The sequence below is a fragment of the Ostrea edulis genome, chromosome 9 (assembly GCF_947568905.1).
Source record: "Ostrea edulis chromosome 9, xbOstEdul1.1, whole genome shotgun sequence".
Classification (NCBI taxonomy): domain Eukaryota; kingdom Metazoa; phylum Mollusca; class Bivalvia; order Ostreida; family Ostreidae; genus Ostrea; species Ostrea edulis.
The window spans coordinates 33,357,113-33,380,731 of record NC_079172.1 but is presented as its reverse complement, the minus strand read 5'-3'; the positions used below and the strand labels follow the sequence as shown (position 1 = coordinate 33,380,731).

The following is a 23,619-nucleotide window of genomic DNA, read 5'->3' as shown; positions in this document are numbered from 1 at the left end:
ACATATAAATAAAATACAATATTAATCACTAAACTGTTTTCATTCATGCAAAGCAATAATAAAAATCATGGAGAAATAGAGATACTGCATGGTTATTGCAGATCTCTGAGATGCCAGACTTAAATATAGTCTGAATATGTAATTCAGTTAGATGACCAGTTGCAATAATAAGCTTGTCTCATTTACATGCCCAAAAAAAAACCCAGAAAAAAAAAAGAATTAAAAATTAAATGCATCATGCAATTTAAATTTGAGTAATATTGGCCAAATATTCTATATCACTATTGTATAAGAGGGTGTATATATGTATAAATAAACTTTAAATACAGTTTTGTGTTAAATACAAAGTATATTTTTTGCAGACATTCAATGTCACAGTTTGAGTATAATCTACAATATATGCTTGATCTTACTCCAATTACTAGTCAGAGTAGGAAGACTAAAAAGTAGGAGTCAGGGTTCAAGGGCAGGCTGCCACTCCCCACTGTTGGAAGGAAGACAACTGTTACAATATACTCATCATTACAGGATGAAATCCTCTAAAAGTCATAGGTGTCAAAAAAAAAAATAAAAATGATTTGATTTAAAAGATATTTTTCCTGATCACACAGTTAGTTTGCGACCCAATCAACAAAACTGATCACCTTAACTTGATCAAAGGAAATTGTGATTTTTCCTAAATCCTGTAAAATAAAGTGTAAAATCAGATCCTGATCAGTTTATCTGGTTTACATATAACACGAGCAACGGGAACAGCACAAAATACGCCTGCTACAAGCTTATGCAGGGTACAAGTACCTGAAACAGCACAAAACACGCCCGTCACATACATGTAGGGTATGAGTATGGAGTTGTCATTCTCCTTTATCTGATATTTGGAGCATGGAGTTGATATTCTCCTGTATCTGATATTTGGAGTGTGGAGTTGACATTCTCCTTTATCTGATATTTGGAGCATGGAGTTGAATTCTCCTTAATCTGATATTTAGAGTGTGGTGATGATATTCTTTACATAAATTGTCTCACCTTGAGGCTCTCTTCATCTAACCAGAAGGCTATTGATAACTCACCTGATCATTGCCATTCATCAACCTTTCCTTTAACTCTTTGTCTGCCTCTTTAATTGTCATGATCCAGTCACCCTGCATTTCATCCTCCTGAACGTCCCTAAAAATATGAGGTCAAAAGGTCAAGGTAACTATTTGTCACAAGGTCAAGGTTTACATGCAATTTAGGTTTTGTACAACAGGTCAAGACATTTTACATAAATACAATCCCTACAGAGTTTATCCACATGGTATCAAACACCACAATACTCTATACTGTACATGAGAAGAAATCCACCTGATTTACTGGCACAAAACAACAAACTCATCATGAAAAAAAAAAAGACTCCTCCCTCCCTGTTACCCTGGTTACAGTCTGACTCACTCATCACTCTCCGAATCAGAATCGGAATCGTTGCCCTTTTCTTGTTTCCATCGCTGATACCTATCAATCAATTCCTGGAGATATGAAGTTTTTCTGGCTTTCCTGATAAATGGATGTTTTAACAGTTCTTTAGCAGACGGTCTCTGTAAATAAACCAATTACTACATTACTACATGTACAAAATCAGGATATTATATTTACATTTCCAATGTTTTTGCCTTCAATATCTTTACCAATTGAAATGATCACCATTTCCTCATAAATGTGAACAATGTGCATATGAATCTTGATAAGAATTTAGATAAATATAGCACGGATATTTTAACTTCTGGGAATTCTCTGACAGAAATGAAAATAGAATGTAGATCTAATTTATTATGAAAATACAGCAGCGCTTCACATCGGCATACTTTTCATGGAGCACTAAAGCTCTTCATGAAGTATGTAGGTGTAAAGCGTCACACTTAATACCCTTATGTATATCTCAAAAATAAAATTCATATTTCAAATAGCTACATTCTACAAGATATCAAACTGTTTACACCACATTCACAAGCTTTGTTCTTCCATACAAACTGTCACAAATCAAAGAAGTTTAATTCAACAACTTTCTAATACAGTTGCAATATCATTTCACAAATGAAATAGAAATCAGTTTAATTTAGATGAGAGATGATCAAATCCATAAATCATACATAAATATCACAACTCACATCGTTAGGATCTTTGTTGTGAATATGTATAAACTACTCACATTGTTAGGATCTTTGTTGTGAATATGTATAAACTACTCACATTGTTGGGATCTTTGTTGTGAATATGTATAAACTACTCACATTGTTAGGATCTTTGTCGTGAATATGTATAAACTACTCACATTGTTAGGATCTTTGTCATGAATATGTATAAACTACTCACATTGTTGGGATCTTTGTTGTGGATATGTATAAACTACTCACATTGTTGGGATCTTTGTTGTGAATAAGTATAAACTACTCACATTGTTAGGATCTTTGTTGTGAATATGTATAAACTACTCACATTGTTAGGATCTTTGTTGTGAATATGTATAAACTACTCACATTGTTGGGATCTTTGTTGTGGATATGTATAAACTACTCACATTGTTGGGATCTTTGTTGTGAATAAGTATAAACTACTCACATTGTTAGGATCTTTGTTGTGAATATGTATACACTACTCACATTGTTGGGATCTTTCTTGTGGATATGTATAAACTACTCACATTGTTGGGATCTTTGTTGTGGGTATGTATAAACTACTCACATTGTTGGGATCTTTGTTGTGGATATGTATAAACTACTCACATTGTTGGGATCTTTGTTGTGGATATGTATAAACTACTCACATTGTTAAAATCTTTGTTGTGAATATGTATAAACTACTCACATTGTTGGGATTTTCGTTGTAGATATGTATAAACTACTCACATTGTGGGATCTTTGTTGTGAATATGTATAAACTACTCACATTGTTGGGATCTTTGCTGTGGATATGTATGAACTACTCACATTGTTGGGATTTTCGTTGTAGATATTTATAAACTACTCATATTGTTGGGATTTTCGTTGTGGATATGTATAAACTACTCACATTGTTGGGATCTTTGTTGTGGATATTTATAAACTACTCACATTGTTGGGATCTTTGTTGTGGATATGTATAAACTACTCACATTGTTGAGATCTTTGTTGTGGATATATATGTATAAACTACTCACATTGTTGGGATCTTTGTTGTGAATATGTATAAACTACTCACATTGTTGGGATCTTTGTTGTGGATATTTATAAACTACTCATATTGTTGGGATTTTCGTTGTGGATATGTATAAACTACTCACATTGTTGGGATCTTTGTTGTGGATATGTATAAACTACTCATATTGTTGGGATCTTTGTTGTGAATATGTATAAACTACTCACATTGTTGGGATTTTCGTTGTGGATATGTATAAACTACTCACATTGTTGGGATCTTTGTTGTGGATATGTATAAACTACTCACATTGTGGGATCTTTGTTGTGGATATGTATAAACTACTCACATTGTTGGGATCTTTGTTGTGGATATGTATAAACTACTCACATTGTTGGGATTTTCGTTGTAGATATGTATAAACTACTCACATTGTGGGATCTTTGTTGTGAATATGTATAAACTACTCACATTGTTGGGATCTTTGCTGTGGATATGTATGAACTACTCACATTGTTGGGATTTTCGTTGTAGATATTTATAAACTACTCATATTGTTGGGATTTTCGTTGTGGATATGTATAAACTACTCACATTGTTGGGATCTTTGTTGTGGATATTTATAAACTACTCACATTGTTGGGATCTTTGTTGTGGATATGTATAAACTACTCACATTGTTGAGATCTTTGTTGTGGATATATATGTATAAACTACTCACATTGTTGGGATCTTTGTTGTGAATATGTATAAACTACTCACATTGTTGGGATCTTTGTTGTGGATATTTATAAACTACTCATATTGTTGGGATTTTCGTTGTGGATATGTATAAACTACTCACATTGTTGGGATCTTTGTTGTGGATATGTATAAACTACTCATATTGTTGGGATCTTTGTTGTGAATATGTATAAACTACTCACATTGTTGGGATTTTCGTTGTGGATATGTATAAACTACTCACATTGTTGGGATCTTTGTTGTGGATATGTATAAACTACTCACATTGTTGGGATCTTTGTTGTGGATATGTATAAACTACTCACATTGTGGGATCTTTGTTGTGGATATGTATAAACTACTCACATTGTTGGGATCTTTGTTGTGGATATGTATAAACTACTCACATTGTTGGGATCTTTGTTGTGGATATGTATAAACTACTCACATTGTTGGGATCTTTGTTGTGGATGTGTATAAACTACTCATATTGTTGGGATCTTTGTTGTGGATATGTTTTAACTACTCACATTGTTGGGATCTTTGTTGTGGATATGTATAAACTACTCACATTGTTGGGATCTTTGTTGTGGATATGTATAAACTACTCACATTGTTGGGATCTTTGTTGTGGATATGTATAAACTACTCACATTGTTGGGATCTTTGTTGTGGATATATATAAACTACTCACATTGTTGGGGTCCTTGTTAAGACATAACTCCACAAACTCTTTGAACAATTTGGTGAAATTTCCCATCAGCTGTGGAGGGTTGTTTTTAGGGATCAGGAACAGCACTCTCATTGGATGAAGGTCTGAATTTGGAGGTTCTCCCTTTGCTAATTCAATGGCAGTAATTCCCAAACTCCATATGTCTGCCTGAAATTGTAGTCCATTTTTAAACTAATTGCAAAAATATTCAAAGAAACCTATACAATAACACTGAATATCTACATAATAAACCTACTGAAGTCGTATACATCTTGATGAGATAATTAGTTATTTCATGTACACACTGTTAAATGATCAATGTTTAGTTCTAAGTAATCTTATGTCTTGCTCATACAACTGCAGTGTCTAAAACACATTGAAATTGTGGCCAATCCAGAACATTCATAACACACAATGTCTTCCTCTGTTTATTGGAGAATGTATCATCTTCACATGCATTATAAGCCCTCACAAGCACATATCTTCACCCTAACAAGAACATACATGTATCATCACCCTCACAAGAACATATCATCACCCTCACAAGAACATATCACCCTCACAAGAACATATCATCACCTTAACAAGAACATACATGTACCATCACCCTCACAAGAACAAATCATCACCCTCACAAGAACATATCATCACCCTCACTCACAAGAACATATCATCACCCTCACAAGAATATATCATCACCCTTACAAGAACATATCATCACCCAGTACAGAGTAAGATTTGATAATAAACAATTAAGTCGGAATTAACAGGTCTGTAACAAATGTAAATGTCTTTTTAAAGATGTGATATTGTTTTCAAGGAAGAGCATAGTTTACAGAACATTTTGACCAGAAATGACAAGTAAGACCACAACTTATAAGCTCTGCTCTGTGGTCATTCCAACTTTTCATAGAGCAAATTTACTCATTCATTTATATTAAACAGTCACGTAACTAAAGATAATATACAAATACGAACAATAACATTTTCACAAATCCAAAAGCTGCAATATCAGCAACAGAGAACAAAAATTATGTAAAAAAAAAAAAAAAATATCTTGAAAAAACTATTTTATGGCTAATTGGATATTTTAGTTTGATGTACTGCAATTAATATGCTTGCTGTTTGAACAGCAATCAGCTACTAAAATATGGAAAAGAAATATTTTAAGAATGTCAAATTTTTGTAGTTTTCCATTGCTTGTGTTACTGGATATTAAAGATAGATCCATGAAATAATGTTATGCTAAACTGAATTTTTTTTTTATCAAAACATCCAATCTGCTACAAATTTATTTTAATCTTATAAAAGGAAATTTTAAGCATAGAAATATATCCAAAATATTGTATATACTATATTGCTAGTACAAATATTGTATTGTACCCAATAAATCTGGACAATACACAGCCTTAGTGTTCAGATTTTTATATAACTTTGACAGCCCAAATGATCACAGTATGTTAAACATGACTGAGGATAAATTAATTTACCTTGGTGCTGTATGCCGACTGCTTAATAAGTAACTTACCTTGGTGTCGTACGCCGACTGCTTTATGACTTCCGGAGCCATCCAGAATGGAGTACCCACAAATGTATTTCGTTTGTTGGTTGTGTTTGTCAGTTGACCGGCCACTCCAAAGTCGGCCAGTTTCACATCCCCCTGTTCTGATAGGAGGACGTTGGCAGCTAAAAATCAAGGTTCAAAAGTGAAAATGAGATCATAAATTTCATTCAGATCTGTCACAGTTCAGTTGATTATAAGGAGCAGTTGTAAGATCACTACAGGAATGTGACAAGATCAAAGATTTAGTACCATGGGATCTCTAAAAGACCAGCACGTTTGATCACAGTGATCACAAGTGATTTTGATATCAAACATATACAGCATTTCCCTCCAATAGTAAAAAACTCCTTAATTGTAGAAAATTCCTACAAAACATTGCGTATGAGAAAAATCTCTTTTTACATATTTTACGATCACTTTATATTCATTATCAGAATCCAATAGTGTAGATTTCAGTGATCTGCTATAATTTTACATTATAATGTGAGAAGGGTTGCTCCCAACATTCCTCCAGGGAGCTCACCCTGCATCCCCTAAAATTCCCCTTGGATATGGAATGGATAGGAATATTTAAAAGCTGGATCAAAACCATGGTCTTAAAACCATGAAATGCAATACAAACTTCAAGAAAATACGTCCTCGGTAAGACTATATAATCAAATGTCAAGGTCACAAATTGTCAAAGATTTGCGCAAAAATATAGAGTCCACATACATGTATGTCCCTTATTGTACCTTCTCCTTTTAACTTTCTGCGCATGAGTCTGGATCTGTATGTAATTTTACCAAGTCTTATCCCCTGTTCATGACATTGTGTTTTATATCTTTCAAGTTGTTTTATTAAGCAGATATTGCCTTAGATCTCAAATAACTTCACCTTAAATGTCTGTGTAAACTATACTTTTGATATTGCGATGTCATAAATAACTTTTCCCCTTGACATAACTTCTTTTACGTCATTCTTGAATACCTGTGTATTATTTCTGTCACTTTATCCTTGAAATATGTATACTGTAATTTTTGGAAATAGGGTCGATGTGGAGTATAGGTCAAAATGCTTATTTTTAGCCAATTTTTGAGAAAAAGCCTTAGAATAGTTGATTCAGAAGATAGGGCAAAGACTTTCCCAGTTATTCTTAGTGCTATTATGAGGTCAATAGGATATGGGTATCATTACAAGTGTAAGTCATATTGGTATAAATCTAACAGATCTATATTATGGAATGCATTGATACAGGCCATTCATTATATTTTATGAAATTACCACTTAGCCAATCCAACTATAAGCATTGCACATTTTTGTGTATGGTTTATAACCCACCACGTTGGTTTAATTGATAGAGCACTTTATAAATTATGGCGTTTAGGCATAATATTCTTTACATATATGTACTCCAATCATTCATTAGTCTACTTAACTAACACCATTCCACACCCAATGACTAGTTAATGCACGTACAAGACATGCATCTAAATATGCTTTGAATAAAAATGATCTTACAATAAGGTAAAATTAAGCATTTTCTTCATTTTTAGTTTCCGATCTTTTTTTTTTTTTTTTTAAAAAAATGGTGTTAATCCCATGTTTCTGCATATATATCTAGTATATCGGAGAATGGTCTCTCTAGGAGATGCAAAACAAAGTTTAGGTCAGCGCCCATTTCACCAAGATAGAGTGTCTCGATCACAGTTGTACTGATGTCCTAAACAGCGACCCAGGAAATTCATGGAAATTATCATTATCTGACAATAAATTCATTTCCAGCACCATATATCTATCAAATGAAATGCCACCAACCCCCCAACCCCAGAAGAACAAAACCAATGAATATACTATCAATATTACAATTATCTTAATTGAAAATCAGGGCCCAGTTGCACAAAAGTTAAGTTAAATTTAACTGAAGTTAATAGTGTCTAGTGAACACTATATAAATGTAAGAGTTCATGACACTGTACCTGTTAGTTAAAGTTAACTAACCTTCATATAAGAAAGTATACTAAGAACTTATCTATGAAATCATTACAGTGCTCCATGAAACATATGCCAGTATAAAGAGGTTCTAGGCAGTATTATTAACTCGTATACTTTTAAAAACCAAACATTTCTTACATTTTACATTGTATCTACCTTGTTACATACAAGGTCATGTCATTAAGGTGACTGCACTTTGCATCGTTATTTAGCATTAGAAAAACAACAATCATCACTTTTTAATGTTTTCTTATCATATTCAATAACGTTGAAAATATCGCGTTTTGATTGTCATATTCCAGTTGCTAACATTTCAAAATTCTCTGCACAAAAATGAAAGTATATGAGAAAATAACCTGCTACCAATATCAAGGAAACAAAGAATGAGTGTAAATATAACTGATTAAGTGCAACTTCAAATGAATGGAACATGTAGTTTGACATTACTAAGTCTATGTCTCATAGCAAAGTCTCCAAAAATGTTTTATATCAGAGTTATCTTTCTTTCCCCAAACTTTATTTCCACTCTGTTATGAACCAGTGAGATAGTTTATAAAAACACTTTTTTTTTTAATCTTCAGATGCAATGTTTTCAAACATAGACCTTAGATGCAGTATACTGAACAAGACTAGTGAGCTAGTGAAAAAAATAATGACTTTATTACCAAATAACTTGCATGACTTTTTTCTTTGATTTATTTCACGCTACCCTTGATTCCAGTATAAGCATTTTGGCTCCGAATATCTACATACATACATAACTTATTTCACCTTACCCTTGATATCCCTGTGTAATTTTCTCTCAGAGTGAAGATAGTCCAGCCCTTTGAGTATTTCTCGTATGATGATGGCGATATCATTCTCAGAAAAAGGTCCCGCTTTCATTAGATCTAGTGCAGATCCTCCCCCTAAATACTCCATGATAATCCACAACTTTGAGCCCTGAAAACAGACACAATTAATCTACATCCCACAGGAATACACTGGTATAATCCAATTGACATCAACCACCAACTATAATTTATATTATGTAAAATGTCAATGACATCAGCTTTGTATGAGACAACAATTGTCTGATCAGAAAAATTTACTAAGGAAAATGCAGTGCAGGACATTGTGTATAATATAGTCAAACCTCACTATCTCAAACTCAATGGGACCAAGAAAAATCTTGTGAGATATGCAAGGATTCGAGGGTAAAATACTTAAAGAATAAGTGGTTGGGACTTCTGAATCACTTTAACATATCATTGTATTCGAGATATTGGTGTTCCAGATACTGAAGTTCAACTGTATGTGTATACTTAACCAACACGATCAGAACAATCTACACCCCTCATCTAATACAGGCAGCAGTTTTAATTACACCACCAACAGGGTATAAAAGTTCTATTACTAACACATAACTGGGAACATATTTATATCTGATGAGTAGGGTGGCTTCTACAAGAATTGTGAAATTCATTACCCCTAGTTTCAGTTTCCAGGTCAGGGTAATTCTGATCATACACAGCTTTTATTATTCATACAGAACTCTGTTTTCCAACTTATACAATAACGTAAATGGCAAAACTGACGCCATGATTTCTGACAACCTTCTCCCATGTCTTTCAGCAAGTTCCGTTACATCTTCAACAATCTGAATCTGACCATACAAGAACTTGCTGTAACATAAATCTAATCTACCTTAGCATTCAACATGCTCAACTTGAAATAAAAGCCTTCCCACAATGAATGACCTTGAATTTCTGAAACATTCACGTTGAGATACTGTATTACCATGATAGTACTTCGTACCAAATGTGATTGGCCTTGACCTACTTTAACACTAACCTTGAGGTAGGAACCATAGTACTTAGTGACAAAAGGGCTGTCACATTGAGAAAGGACCATTATCTCCTGTTGAATGTCCTCAATCTCATCTTCCGCCTCCTCAAGGTCAATGATTTTGATGGCCACAACTTTCTTTGTCTCATTGTCCAAACCTTTGTACACCTCTCCGAATGACCCCTTCCCGATTTTGTCCATCTTTGTGAAGCATATCTCTGGGTCAATTTGCATTCCCCGACGCTGAAAAATTATTTTGCATTTATTACTACAATGTAATGATCAATAAATATAGTAAATTGACATGCAAAGATTTACTACAACAATACTGTTATAAAAAGTACAACAGTTGTACTGTCACCATGGTAACGGATGATACTGGTCCTCAAATATAATTTCCCGTTTCCATAATCACAAAACAAAGTAATTAAATGTAGATAAATCATGGGGTGAGCACTAATATCAGCAATCAACAGTCTTATCTTAGAATCAAGTTTATACAGCATCACTTTTCCATTTGTTTTCTGTGGCAATTCCATGACCACAACACACAATTGTAATATATCTTATAGCTATGCAATGATATAATACACACTGTGATATCTATACAATATCGTAGTACACATTGTAATATCTATACAATGATATCGTAGTACACATTGTAATATCTATACAATGATATCGGAATATTCATTGTAATATACAATATCATAATAGTAACACACATTATAATCTATACAATGACATAATACACATTGTAATATCTATACAATGATATCAATACTCATTGTAATATCTATACAATGACATTGTAATACTCATTGTAAATATATAGCCCGGTGTCTCTCTGTATCGTGCTAGTTAAGTATTTTCTAGGAAAACATTTTAAAACACCAACATTCTGTGTTAAATTTGTAATATTAAGAATTATGTCTTTTCTTCAACTGACACAGTAAAAACAATTTAGATTTTGTCTTTTAAGTCGTGAAAAATATGGTGTGCAATTTTGGTTCCCTTTGTGTTCATTGAAATTGACGAGTTTTACTGTATCATGCTACGTCATCCTATCGATCTATAGAGCTCAAAAAGTGACATAATTCAATATTTGTTAAAAATCTTACAAGACACTTGATTTTATTCTTACATCTGATCTGTTGTAAAGAAAAATGTACGTAGTGCATTGAAAATTTAGCATGTATGAGTGATGTCTTGCTTAATTTTTATGCTGTGAGCAAATAATAATATTTATATGGATGATTTTTTGGCACCAAAATATTGTTTTCCTACATTTGTTTACATTCAGACACTGAATATTGCTTAAATTGAATAAAAGAATGATAAATATGTTTGAAATATCTAAATTGTACCTAAAAGATTTATCTTGTATGACTTTGCAATAGAAATAAAGCAAAGTCAAATTAAAATTTTCATGAAAATATCTTTTTCATTTTTACCTTTCTGGCTTTCCATATATATTTTAGCATTAGCGCTAATTATGTATTGTAAACAACAAAAATAACCAGTCAATATTTTGGAAACGATTCAGAAGAATTGGATTTCGAATTGACAAAATAATGTATATCATTCTAAACACTTTCTTCGTCTATTTTTAGAAAAATCCAAATTTTGCATTATTTGAACTTATTGTACTGAAACATATCAATAACAAACTTTATAATTCAAAACTTTAATTCAAAATATATTGCCCGACTAAACAACGTGATTTCATGTTTTGATTCCAAAATTAACCCGCCGCTAAGAAAGCGTTGCACATGCGTAATCGACGAAAATAAAAATAACACGATACAATGGGACGCACGATACAGTGAGAAGCGAGTATAATATTGTAATACTCATTGAAATATCTATACAATATGACATTGTAATACATATTATATACATGCGATCCAACTTCGAGTGAAGTAACAAAACATGTATAAAATACTGAAAGGTACACATTTATGTAGAGATCTCTTTTATTTGACTTGCAACCAAAATGGACCAGCCTGCTCAGACTTTCAACATATGTTCAAGGAGTGCATCAATTACCTGTGTAATAATATCATTAAATACAAAAACCAGTTTTCTGTACTTTATTTATCATGACAGCACATGTGGAGCCTTTTTTATACTCATTTCCTTCAAGGAAGGAAGTGGGATGATAATGTTATGAACTGTAAGCCACCACATCTCCTAGTGTACAGCAGGCCTGAAGGCAAGAGATGATACTAAAAGATAGTGTTTGCTGTTCAGCATAAACTACAGTGTATAAAAATATTACTAATGATACATCGGGTAATATATAAATTATCATATGATAAAACCTGGCTGTTTCACCTTTTAAAGAAGATAGCCTGTAACAAAGATATTGTGATTATGGTATCATTGCACACTGAATTTCAAGTACTTATCAAATGTACATACATTTATTAAATATCAATTATGATACTGCTGTTGTCACATTCCACTCAAGCACAAGTCAAATGTGTTCACTTTCATATCTGATGAAAAGGTCTTACTTTCTGACATTATTTTACATCTGCATCAAGGAGGAATAACACACCAGAGAAATCGAACACAAAAGCGAAGGATATACACGCACATAGCTACAATCATATTTTGAAACTGACAAGTTTCAAATTTACCTTTAAACATGCAGTTTCAGTACAAAGTAACCTAAGTAAAAATGAAAACCCTTGCTATAGACTCTAACACCCAAACTACAGATCAGCAGTCGACACGTTAATCTACAGAGTTACACAGCTAGGCCATTAGATTTAAAAGGAATACACATGTAATGCTGATATCTATAATTTCATTCATGTTTCAAAAGAGGAAGTCAGTCATTATGATGCTGTAGTATTCCTATAAATATTGAATTCATACATGCATTTTTTACTATGTGTGAACACTTATTTGAAGTGAACTCTAATTCTATAAACTGTATCTGTACTTTTCTAAACTAACGTACTGGTAACATACCAAGAGCAAAGCACTGTTATCATGATCATATACAGGTATACTGATATCTAGTTACACCCTTAATGCAAACAGAAAACTGTAAATTACAAAAGCCTTAACTCTTTAGGTCAGTTCAATTCCTCATCTAGTTTACAATGTACATGTATATGATAATACAATATTTCCTACAGTTTGAAGTGTTTGGCTTTAGCTATAGGTTCTGGTGGTATAGATGGTAAAAATACAGATCAGAGGTTCAAATCCTAGCATAGTCACATCATGCTGTATGCTTGCATCCTTTTACAAGATCCTTCAGCAAAATATTTAAAATAATGCAAGTTCTTGGATTGGTCTTCTGATCACCATTATCATAGTATTACTACACCCTCCGATGGAGAGTTCGTCCCTGTTCACTTTAATATCTGTGAACTGTAAGAGGCCTTAAAAAAAGAATACGTTTCCTGTTACAAAGGCAAAAAAAAAAAAAAACAAAAAAAAAATCCAGGTAAGGTCGTTTTTTTCCCTTCTTTTTTTAAAATATTCTTTTTAGGGGGCTAGTTTACACAACTTCAAGAAAAGGACCTACAAATTCCAATTTGGAAATGACACCCCCCTCCAAAAATTTAGTTAGAAAAATTCAGGCCTCCAAGACAACTCGCCCCCTCATCGGGACAACTCGACCCTAAGACAACTTGCCCCATCTTCAGGACAACTCGCCCCCTCTCTTGAGATATCTCGCTCTTTCATATCATACATATCATTCATGTTTACAATTAATATTTTTGGTCTAAATCCAAGAGGTGTTTTAGCAAAAATTAATGAATTTCTTATAGATAGTATATACATCACAGACAATAAGACGTGTTCACATAAACACCGAACTTCATGTCTTTTTATGCAAGACGAAAGATTTTAGTGAAAATCCAGTGTTTGGGTTCAGTAAATTCATCATCACTTTTATTTACATGTAAAATATATAATTTCAGCGGAAACAAGTTAGCTCTTGGTATAGGGAGAGTATTAGCTTGGTCTACAGCTGACGTAGTATAATTATCAATAATCTGCGTCTGTTGTTAAATCTAATTGTTTGAATTACCCCAAGCTGTTATAAATTTACTTAAAACGTTATGAGGTACTCATCATCAGAGTTCTTTGCACTTTGAAATCGCCATGTAAAAAGAATCACCCCGCGTAAAAAGAATCAGTAAAGCAAAGCCGTTATAAAATTTCTAAAATGGGAATTTTATTATTTTTCAACGGGAATTAGTTGAGAAACGCATTAAAAGATAATTACATGTATCAGAATATTCATGCTTCACCTTTACACTTATATATACTATATCGATAAAAAAAAACACTCACCCCACCCCACCCCAAAATTTTCTCATTATTGGAGACATTTAATCAATTACCTGAAGATCAACAAATATAATTTTCCTTGCCAATTGATTTATGAAAAATAACCTTTTCTGAAATGCAATAATCAAACCTGTGTATAATTTTATTAGAATTTACCATTCGTGTTAAAGTATGAAATAAAAAGACGATCTTTATAGGGTTAAAAGTTTAAATAACACACACACACAAAATAAAATGTGATAATATATTTATATATAATATTGGGGGCGAGTTGTCTCAAGAGAAGGGGGCGAGTTGTCCTGAGAGAGGGCAAGTTGTCCTAAGAGGGGGCGAGTTGTCTTGAGGGCGAGTTGTCCAGCATTCGGCAGATTTGAGTCCAGGAAGGTCGGGTAAAAGCATCGTCGGAAACCCACTATCGGTTACACTTTGTAACAAAGCGTAATCAACCAACGGTGGGGTAAAAGGAAACAAATATATATGGGTTTTTTTTGCCTAATGGACGATGATGCAATCAGCAAACAGATAAAAACTTATCTAAATACATCACACAGTGTGCCTTACTACAAGGAAGAGGTATAAACTAACATGACTAAATACCCAATCAATATGCTCGGATTATTTCATTTCAACTTTGTGATAAAACATGATAATTTGCATCACAATCAAGATGCTCAAAAATTTACCAAATCTGGCATGCAAAACATAAACCTGGGTAGTAGAAAGACTAGTATACTGTTTCTTCAATATTAGCATTCCCAGATCAAATGAAATATGCTATAAATACCACACACCTAAATAAGCTTCCTCATTGCTAAAAATGTAAAGGACTCAGATTTCAAGTTTTATAACAGTTCAACATCAAGGGCATTCAAAATTTACTACATTGAATCAATAAATAATGGTGTGAAGACATCCGATATCAAAGTCTCTTGCTCTGGAATGACTAGATTAATTTCTTACATGAACTTCATTTTCTCTGGAATACACGGAGTGAAATTAATAGACACTCACCCTACCAGGGATTTTTTTAACCTTTGATTTCAATGACAGGGGCCATTCACAAGTGATATTTGGTAAAAATTGGGTAAAAACTTATGTTAAAAATTTTTTTTTTTTTAAATCTTTATTTATCTACCCATTCAAGCAAAATTTCAATTTCCTGTTTTTGGTGGTACTGAAAGATGGGAGTTGGATTTTACCAAAGGAAATTAGGCCTATAAGTATCAGTCTCCAGAGTAAAATGATGGCTGAAGAAGACAATTTTTTCCTCATCTGAATCATCAGAACTTAAATCATCAACATTTTGAATACCTTTGTTTTCTTTATCATTCTAATTATGAAATTGAAGTAAAACTTTTGGGATTTGTTTCCATTGAAAGACTTTTGTCACTGTCTGAGTGTCATGATGGTGTTCAATTTGGACTTATGCAGACTCTTGTTTTTCCACCTGGTCATTTGTCAGGGGACATGGATTCCTCACTTGAAATTCTATCTTTAGGTTTAAAATATAAAAATATAGGCTTCTTCATTTTACTTTTCTCTTACCTAACTTTATGATGGCAGTGTTCTTAGTTAAGTAGTTTTTTTTTTTTTAGAATACTGATCCCAAGGAAGAACAACACAACACAGAAATTTGATATGGATGAAAAGTGGAAAAAAATGTCCCATAACATTTCAAAATGGAAAACTCTCATACTTACTTTATTTGGTCAACAACAAAAAAAAAAAAAAAAAACCAACTCCAAAACAACAAAAACCCGCAGTTTTAGTAAAGAGTAACCTGAATTTTTTTTTAAAAAACCCTGCTGGACTCGAACCCGCAACCTACATATCAGTAGTCGACACGTTAATTGCCTGACCTACCCCATCTTCGCTAGCCAAGGGTGACGATCCACGGTGTTTCTCTATTCATAGAATTCATGAATAGAGAAACACTGTGGATCGTCACCCTTGGCTTGCGAAGATGGAGCTACCCAGCAATACAATCAAATTTACAAATGTTGCTGATATCATATTTTCATTCATGCATTAAACGGAACTCAAACAATAATTACTACAACAATGTAGTATTCCCCAAAATAGTCAGAGTGACGAGTTCTTCATAAAAACAAACTTTCTTGATTTTCGATAGTTTTTCATAATATCTTTTGCAAGTATTAGGTATCATTTTTTTGGGAAACCCTGTTTTTCAGCATTGGGAATGGGTCCAAAATCCTGCTCTCTGCAACTCTAAAAATGTCCCTGCCTACATATGGAGATTAATCAATTCCACCCTTTCACTCACTATGGAATCACTGATAGGTGATTAACTACAATAAAAAATGTAATGATTTTCATAAAATCAAAAGCTGTTGCGCATATATATCATTACATTTTCTCTTGTGCATTTAATCACCTGACATATCCAACAACCTAGTCAGTGATTCCTTATTTACATTTGACATACCACCACGGTGGTCTAGAGGTTAGAGCATTCACCCCACATGCGGAGGGCCAATTAAGGTTCGAATCCCAGCTGCGACAGACCTAAGTCGTTAAAACAGGTAGTGACAGTTCCATAGCCAAACGCTCAGCATCAGGTGTGAATGTCACAGGTCCTCGGAGATTACCTTAAAAATGGATGTCCCGTGTCGCAGCAGGTGTGGCACGCTAAAGAACCCTAACACTGCTCAATGGCCGTAAGCGCCGAGCAAAGGCCTTAATTTGAAGCCCTTCACCTGTTTTTATATGCGTGAAAATTTCTGGAGAGAGATGTTAAAACAAGATCCATTTACATTTGATAAATTGAAAATGTAAAATTGACATATCAAAATACTGCATAATAGAAATTATAAACATTGCATTCCATGTCAATTTCCATCCAGTTTTAAGCACAGGCACCTGAAGTATGGATATTACTACCCCCCCCCCCCCCCCCCCATTTTTTTCATAATTTTTTTTTGGTGGCAATAATTTCTCTGAAATGTATGAATTCCCAGTCTATCTCATCCCTCTTTCGATGAAAAAAAAAGGGGGGGGGGGGGGGGGTAGTAATATCCATACTTCAGGTGCCTGTGGTTTTAAGTTGTGGGGAAATGAATCCATTGGAGTTTAAAAGGTTATCACAAAGAAAACAGTTGGAAATGTAAATTATATATATATATATTCTGATGAAGACCGCCCCCTGGTCGAAACCGGTCAACCAATAAAAGTGTATCCTGCATTCTCACTATGTGTTGATGATCTGTTTTAATTCTTTAAGGTTATATATATATATATGGTTATATGGACTGATGTCAAATAATATCAATCTAAAACACAGAAGTGTTAATGCATGACCAAACTCGGTGTATCATGGGCCGATCACTAGACATTGGTCTAAAGTTATAACCCCATTCTGGATGTGTATTAAATCCCCATTACATAATCACAAGCATATTCCCTGACAAAGACTGTCCAGTGTGCACTAAACGGTCAAGCCGCCCCAACACTAGTAAACATTTGATTGAATCGGGTGTACGGGTGGTGGTTGACACACTCACTTCTAACTGCTACAGTTCATCTTTGATCCTCAGGATTAAACACAAGATGTATGTCAGCAACAAATGAATAACAAAGTGTGTTTGTGAAACACAAATGCCCCCCATAATGGCCAATTCCGAAGATGGCCAAGGTCACAAGGACAAATAGCTTGGTACCAGTAGAAATATCTTGTCACAAGAAATGCTCATGCGCAATAAGATTGATTGATTGATTGTATCTTGCTTAACGTCTCACTCGAGAATATGGCTGTCACGGTTCCAAAAATTTTTGGATCGGGTTGGTTCTAATTTTTTTACTTCGGGTTCGGGTATTTCGGTTCGGGTCTATATAACTATTTTAAAAATCTAATATACAGTTAAAATCAAAAACCTTTATTGTAGTTTGTCACAATAATTACTCGAGGACGTGGACTGAGGTTTAGACTCGACATCCATGTTACTAGAAACAGCGTTTTCACTTCTACTCGTTTCCATCCATGCTTTCAATGTTTTGTCATTGACAATGTTGCTCCTGTGGCATATTTTCAATGCGTCTGTCATATCTTATATATACTGTCATTATTTACAGTTTTGTCCACAATGCCATCACTTAACAAAATACAGCCACCTTTGAGGATTTTGACGACATATAATGATTCTATTATAAAAACCAACCCAAACCGAAATAAGGAAAATAGAAACCCAACCCAACCCGAACCGCGGTTATCGGTTATTTCGGGTACCCGTTGCAACCCTACTCGAGAATTTTTCACTCATATGGAGACTTCACCAAGACCAATGAAGGGCTTCAAATTTAAGACTTTATGCTCGAACGCTCTAACCTCTCCGCAGCGGTATGTGCAATATGAAAGCTTTAATATCTACCATTTAGAAGTTCTGACTAATGTCTTTTTTTTTTTTTAAAAGTAGCTCAAATGTCCAAGGTCAAAAGGTTTAGTACCAACGGAAAGGTCTTGTCACAAGGAATACTCAAGTGAAATATCAAAGCTCTAGCACTTACTGCTCAAAAGTAATTAGCAATGTTAAAATTTTCAAAAAGTAAGTCAAACTCCAAGGTCAAGGGTCAAAAATGTTGGTACTCACGGAAAGGTCTTGTCACAAGGAATACTCATGTGAAATATCAAAGCTCTAGTACTTACTGTTTAAAAGTTATTAGCAAGGTTAAAGTTTCAGACAGAATGACAGAGTCCTGACAAAACCAATATGCCACCTGATCTTTGATCTCAGGGGCATAAAAAGAAATACATTTGAAGCTGAGAGTTTTCAGATCACATGGGGCTTTAATGAATGTTTGATAGTAACTGGACACCAAGAATAGTGGGAAAATATGCTAGGGATTTTTTTTAATATTGAAAGTTTACGATAGCAATGCAAGAATTCAGTAATATATGGCTTCAACTGCGAGTTTTCTGTGCCATAAATGACAGATTTTTGTAAGAGGTGGATTTCCACGAGAGCTACTGATCTGCAGCTACCAAGTAAGGTGGCGAAATGAAATGATGCACGCCAAACCTTTATTAACTGAGACCAAGTTCATTTATTGATATTAAGAATAGCCAAACTTGCTGACATTTTTACTGATAATTCAATGCTATATCTTAAGTGTCTAAAAGCTAGGAAATGCCTCTTAGTGCCTTCTAAATTTGTAAAGATTACCCCTTAAATGGGCTTCGCAAAAGTCCCCTCTTATCTTAATATTTCAATTTCACTTCTTTACTTCCTACTTATTTCGATTTCACCTCCAACTTCTATTAATAAATCGAGAACTCTGGAAACAGAAAGCAGGTGTCAGTTTAAAATGATAATGATACCAAAGCTGGGTATTGGAACTATATCAAAATTTTGGAACTTTTCAGAAAAAGAAGTTAAGAAAATTAAACATCACTTGGACATTAGTAATTAGTAGATATTTACTTAGTAAACTAATATTTTCTTCTGTCAACATAACAACCGACTGCTATCAATCACAATTCATGCATTGATCTCTATAGGCACGTACATGCAGCCCCCTGGTCTTATTTCGGCCCCCTACAGACCCTAAAAAAATCTCTGGTAGGATTAAACGAATTTGGGGTTTCGGCAGAATTGCTTTTCTTCCAACGAAGATTTTTCATACACATACGACGACTTCGTTCTCCATTTCATCACCATCCCCAATTTTTCAAAAATGATGTCAATTAAGTGCCCAAACTCACTATATCTAAATAGATAGTAATATGTGCTTGTTTAATGAAAAAAACAAAGTTGGCCAAGTTTACCCAGAAAATGTGATCTCATTGGACATACTAATTACTAAAAAATCAGAGACGAAATAATGATTCCAAAATTCCATAATAAAACTACAATCGAATACTGTGAGCCACTGTCGATGTCACAATACTGATTTTCACAACATATATATAAAGATACAGTAGCTTCACTTCATACTGATGTTACAAATGATAAGGAATGAAGCTCAATTTTTATCAGTTATCATTATATTTTTAAGCAGTTCTAAAAAGGCAAACTGTCTCAATCTAGGTTATATATTATACATGTATGAAGAAAGTAAAACAACACAATTAACTGTAGCCATACAACATAAATTTGTACAATGCTATGTGTATTCTCGAAATAGTCGAGATGCATCACCAGTTCTCAAACTTTTAGAATTTTTAGTTTCTGCAACATTGACACCGCATACTTATTCTGAAAAACAAGAACCTAAATACACTTGAAGAAAAAACTAAATATCACCTTAACAATCAAGAAAGAATTTTGTCAGACGTTTCACATCCAACCATCCTCTCTTAGTGTAACATTTAGAGAGGAATGAGCAAAATATTGTCTTAACTCGTGATGGCATATATATATATATATATATACTTCCGAGGTATTCCAAAGAATGGACACCTGTTCCGAATGAAACCCATTAGTCGATTCTACGAGAGAAGACATCGGTATTTGACATTGATTACGTACACGACATGCTTAAAACTTTCAAGACGTCAGGCTTGTGTGGGCGGAGGAGGCCACACCAGCGCACCTGTCAGTCTTACCTGAGGCTGAGCCATGGTGTTTGACACTTCTGAAGACCACGACAAGTGTCGTCCCAAAAGTTAGAAACTTTTCCCGGTTACTCTCTCTTTATCAGGTCACTGTTTTCTTGTAGGTTAACCTTCCAGTGTCTCATGTTTTATTTTATGCAAATATTCCCTTGTAATAAAGTTCCAGTACATTGCTGCTTGTGTGTTTCTCTAACTAGATTTTAGGTCGAGTTCATCAAAATACTCCGCCATCTTGTTTCAAGGGTGTGTCCGGTTTTCTCAATAATGTTGTGCACACAATGTAGTACAATTTTCAAATAAATCATAATATTCATGAGTGATATTTTATACTTTGATCATTTTATTCAAATATTTCAAAAAGTTTATTCTATTTTCTGCCCATTCAAACACTGTGTTTAAAAGTATTAATTCCAGTAAAGTATTTTTTAAAGCGTAGGAATATGTGGTATTTCACCTTTGACCTTCAGGTAAAAAAACTCGTACTGCTTCTAATATATGGAAGACTGTGAATGTTAATAAACATAGATTGGGAAAATGTACGGTAGAATCAACGTGACAAAGCTTTTCAGTATACAGAAAATGTTAAAGCTATATACTGGATATTGATTGGATATTGTCTTAGGAATAAAAGTGTTTTCTTTTTATCAGATTACAGGTATTTAGATATATCTAATTACACTATGCAAATGATTTAAAAATGAAAAAAGAAAATTGAGGTGGAGAAATATGGACCCCTGAAAACACTAGATGTTTCTTGATCAGATTGAAAAGTTATCAAGCTTATTTCATTATCTATTCTCTGACTCAGATAATATAAACACCTCATTCTGAATTTAAATACTTATTTGTTGAATTTCCATGGGCACAAACTGTGCTTCAATATTTATGGAAGATATTCTATCTATTAACAATACTCATTTTCGTTCATATGTGATGGTCACATTGATATTATGGGAATTGAACTTTTTTTTAAGTATTTATCAATGTGAAAATTCTGGACATTTTACACACAAACTGAATAAATGTGCATAGCACTTTTATGTTAAGTTTGGTAGTAAAATTTCTGAGTTTATATATGATCGATAAATTCTTCAAAAAGAATGTTTGATTCATATAACTCGAATTCATTCACTGCATGTATTTACTTTTTCCAAAATTTGAATAGTTTAAATTTACTGATTCTCTGAATATTACATCATTTGTTTTCAGGCGCTTATGAATACTTCAGATTTATTGATGTGTATAATTTTGTTCAACTTTTAAATCTTGTCCAATCAAACTAAATGTAATAAATTACAATGGAATTATATCCCAATGAACTCGAAATAAAAGACACCACAGTCTCCCATATCTGCTTTAATTTGAATATTTCATTTAATTAACATGGAAGTCTATGGAGCGCCAAATTAACATAAACTCAAATAATTGAAGATATCTTCAATTATTTGAAGATATCATCAATTCCATTGTTGCTCTCTTTAATTGAATTAATGCTCGCATTAAATCAATTATTGCTCTCATCAAATGAATTAATGCGCGCTTCAATTCAATTAATGCTCTCATCAATTGAATTAATGTGCGCATCAATTGAATTAATGAGAGCAATAACTGATTTAATGCGCACATTAATTCAATTCATTAAATCAGTTTTAATTCAATTGATGCGCGCATTAATTCAATTATTGCTCTCTTCAATTCAATTGATGTGCGCATTAATTCAATTAATGAGAGCAATAATAGATTTGATGCACGCATTAATTCAATTATTGCTCTCTTCATTTCATTTGATGAGAGCATCAATTTAGTAGAAATATTGCTCGCAATAATTAATTTAGAGCTCGGTTTAAATAATTTGATGATCTCTTTAATTCAATTGAAGATATCTTTAAATCATTTACAATGCTTTTGTATAAGGAATTAATGCACGCATAAATTCTTTTTAAGAGAGCAACAATTCAATTAAAGATATCATTAATTCGATTGTGGATATGTTGAATTGAAGATATCTTTAATTATTTTGTTGCTCTCTCTAAAAGAATTATTGCTCTCTTCAAATGAATTAAAGATATCATTAATTCAATTGAAGAGAGCAATAATTGAATTAATGCGCGCATTAAATCAATTATTGCTCTCATCAAATGAATTAATGCGCGCATCAATTCAATTATTGCTCTCATCAATTGATTTAATGCACGCATTATATAAATTATTGCTCTCTTCAATTGAATTGTAGCACGCATCAATTCAATTGTCGATATCAGTAATTCATTTGAAGAGATCATTAATTCAACTGAAGCGCGCATCAATTCAGTTGAAGAATTAATGCTATCATCAATTCAATTAATCCACGCAATAATTCAGAATTGAAGATATCATTAATTATTTGAAGAGATCTTTAATTAAATTGTTGCGCGCATCAAATGAATTGATGATATCTTCAAATAATTGATGATATCTTCAATTATTTGAGTTTATGTTAATTTGGCGCTCCATAGAAGTCAACGACAAACTTACAACACAACATTCTGACAAACAAATTACTTCAGCTTCTTCATTGTCAACTTCTCAAATTTTTGTAGCAATATTCCATTATTAACTGTATATATTGTGTTTACATCTCTCAACTACTTCAATATGCGTATACATGATCAATTTTTCAATCAGGGCAGGCCACTGACAAATTAGTTGATGTTTCAGGAGTTTCAAGTCTCATTTAAAGTCAGCATTTCACAATATAAGCTATCACTGGGTCAAATGCTGACATGTTTCATACCAATTGTT

The 23,619-nt window shown here is 33.3% G+C and overlaps 1 protein-coding gene across 16 annotated transcripts in view; it reads right to left on the bottom strand.

Moving 5' to 3' along the window:
• Window positions 1-21,104, bottom strand: part of LOC125667679 (serine/threonine-protein kinase 24-like) — a 39,923-nt gene extending 18,819 nt beyond the window's left edge. For 9 of the 16 annotated variants that reach the window (XM_056150302.1, XM_056150306.1, XM_056150309.1 and 6 more), the window contains exons 1-7: window positions 20,830-21,083; window positions 9,957-10,193; window positions 8,900-9,065; window positions 6,114-6,271; window positions 4,568-4,753; window positions 1,432-1,574; window positions 1,071-1,167 (exon numbers count right to left, since the gene is read on the bottom strand). In XM_056150302.1, the coding sequence (XP_056006277.1) occupies window positions 1,071-1,167; window positions 1,432-1,574; window positions 4,568-4,753; window positions 6,114-6,271; window positions 8,900-9,065; window positions 9,957-10,193; window positions 20,830-20,844 (1,002 nt within the window). In that variant the 5' untranslated portion in view covers window positions 20,845-21,083. Of the gene's footprint in view, window positions 1-1,070; window positions 1,168-1,431; window positions 1,575-4,567; window positions 4,754-6,113; window positions 6,272-8,899; window positions 9,066-9,956; window positions 10,194-20,527; window positions 20,609-20,829 lie in introns of those variants that run through there. The other 7 variants (XM_056150308.1, XM_056150315.1, XM_056150316.1 and 4 more) reach the window with 4 other exon arrangements.
• Window positions 21,105-23,619: the final 2,515 nt, after the last annotated feature.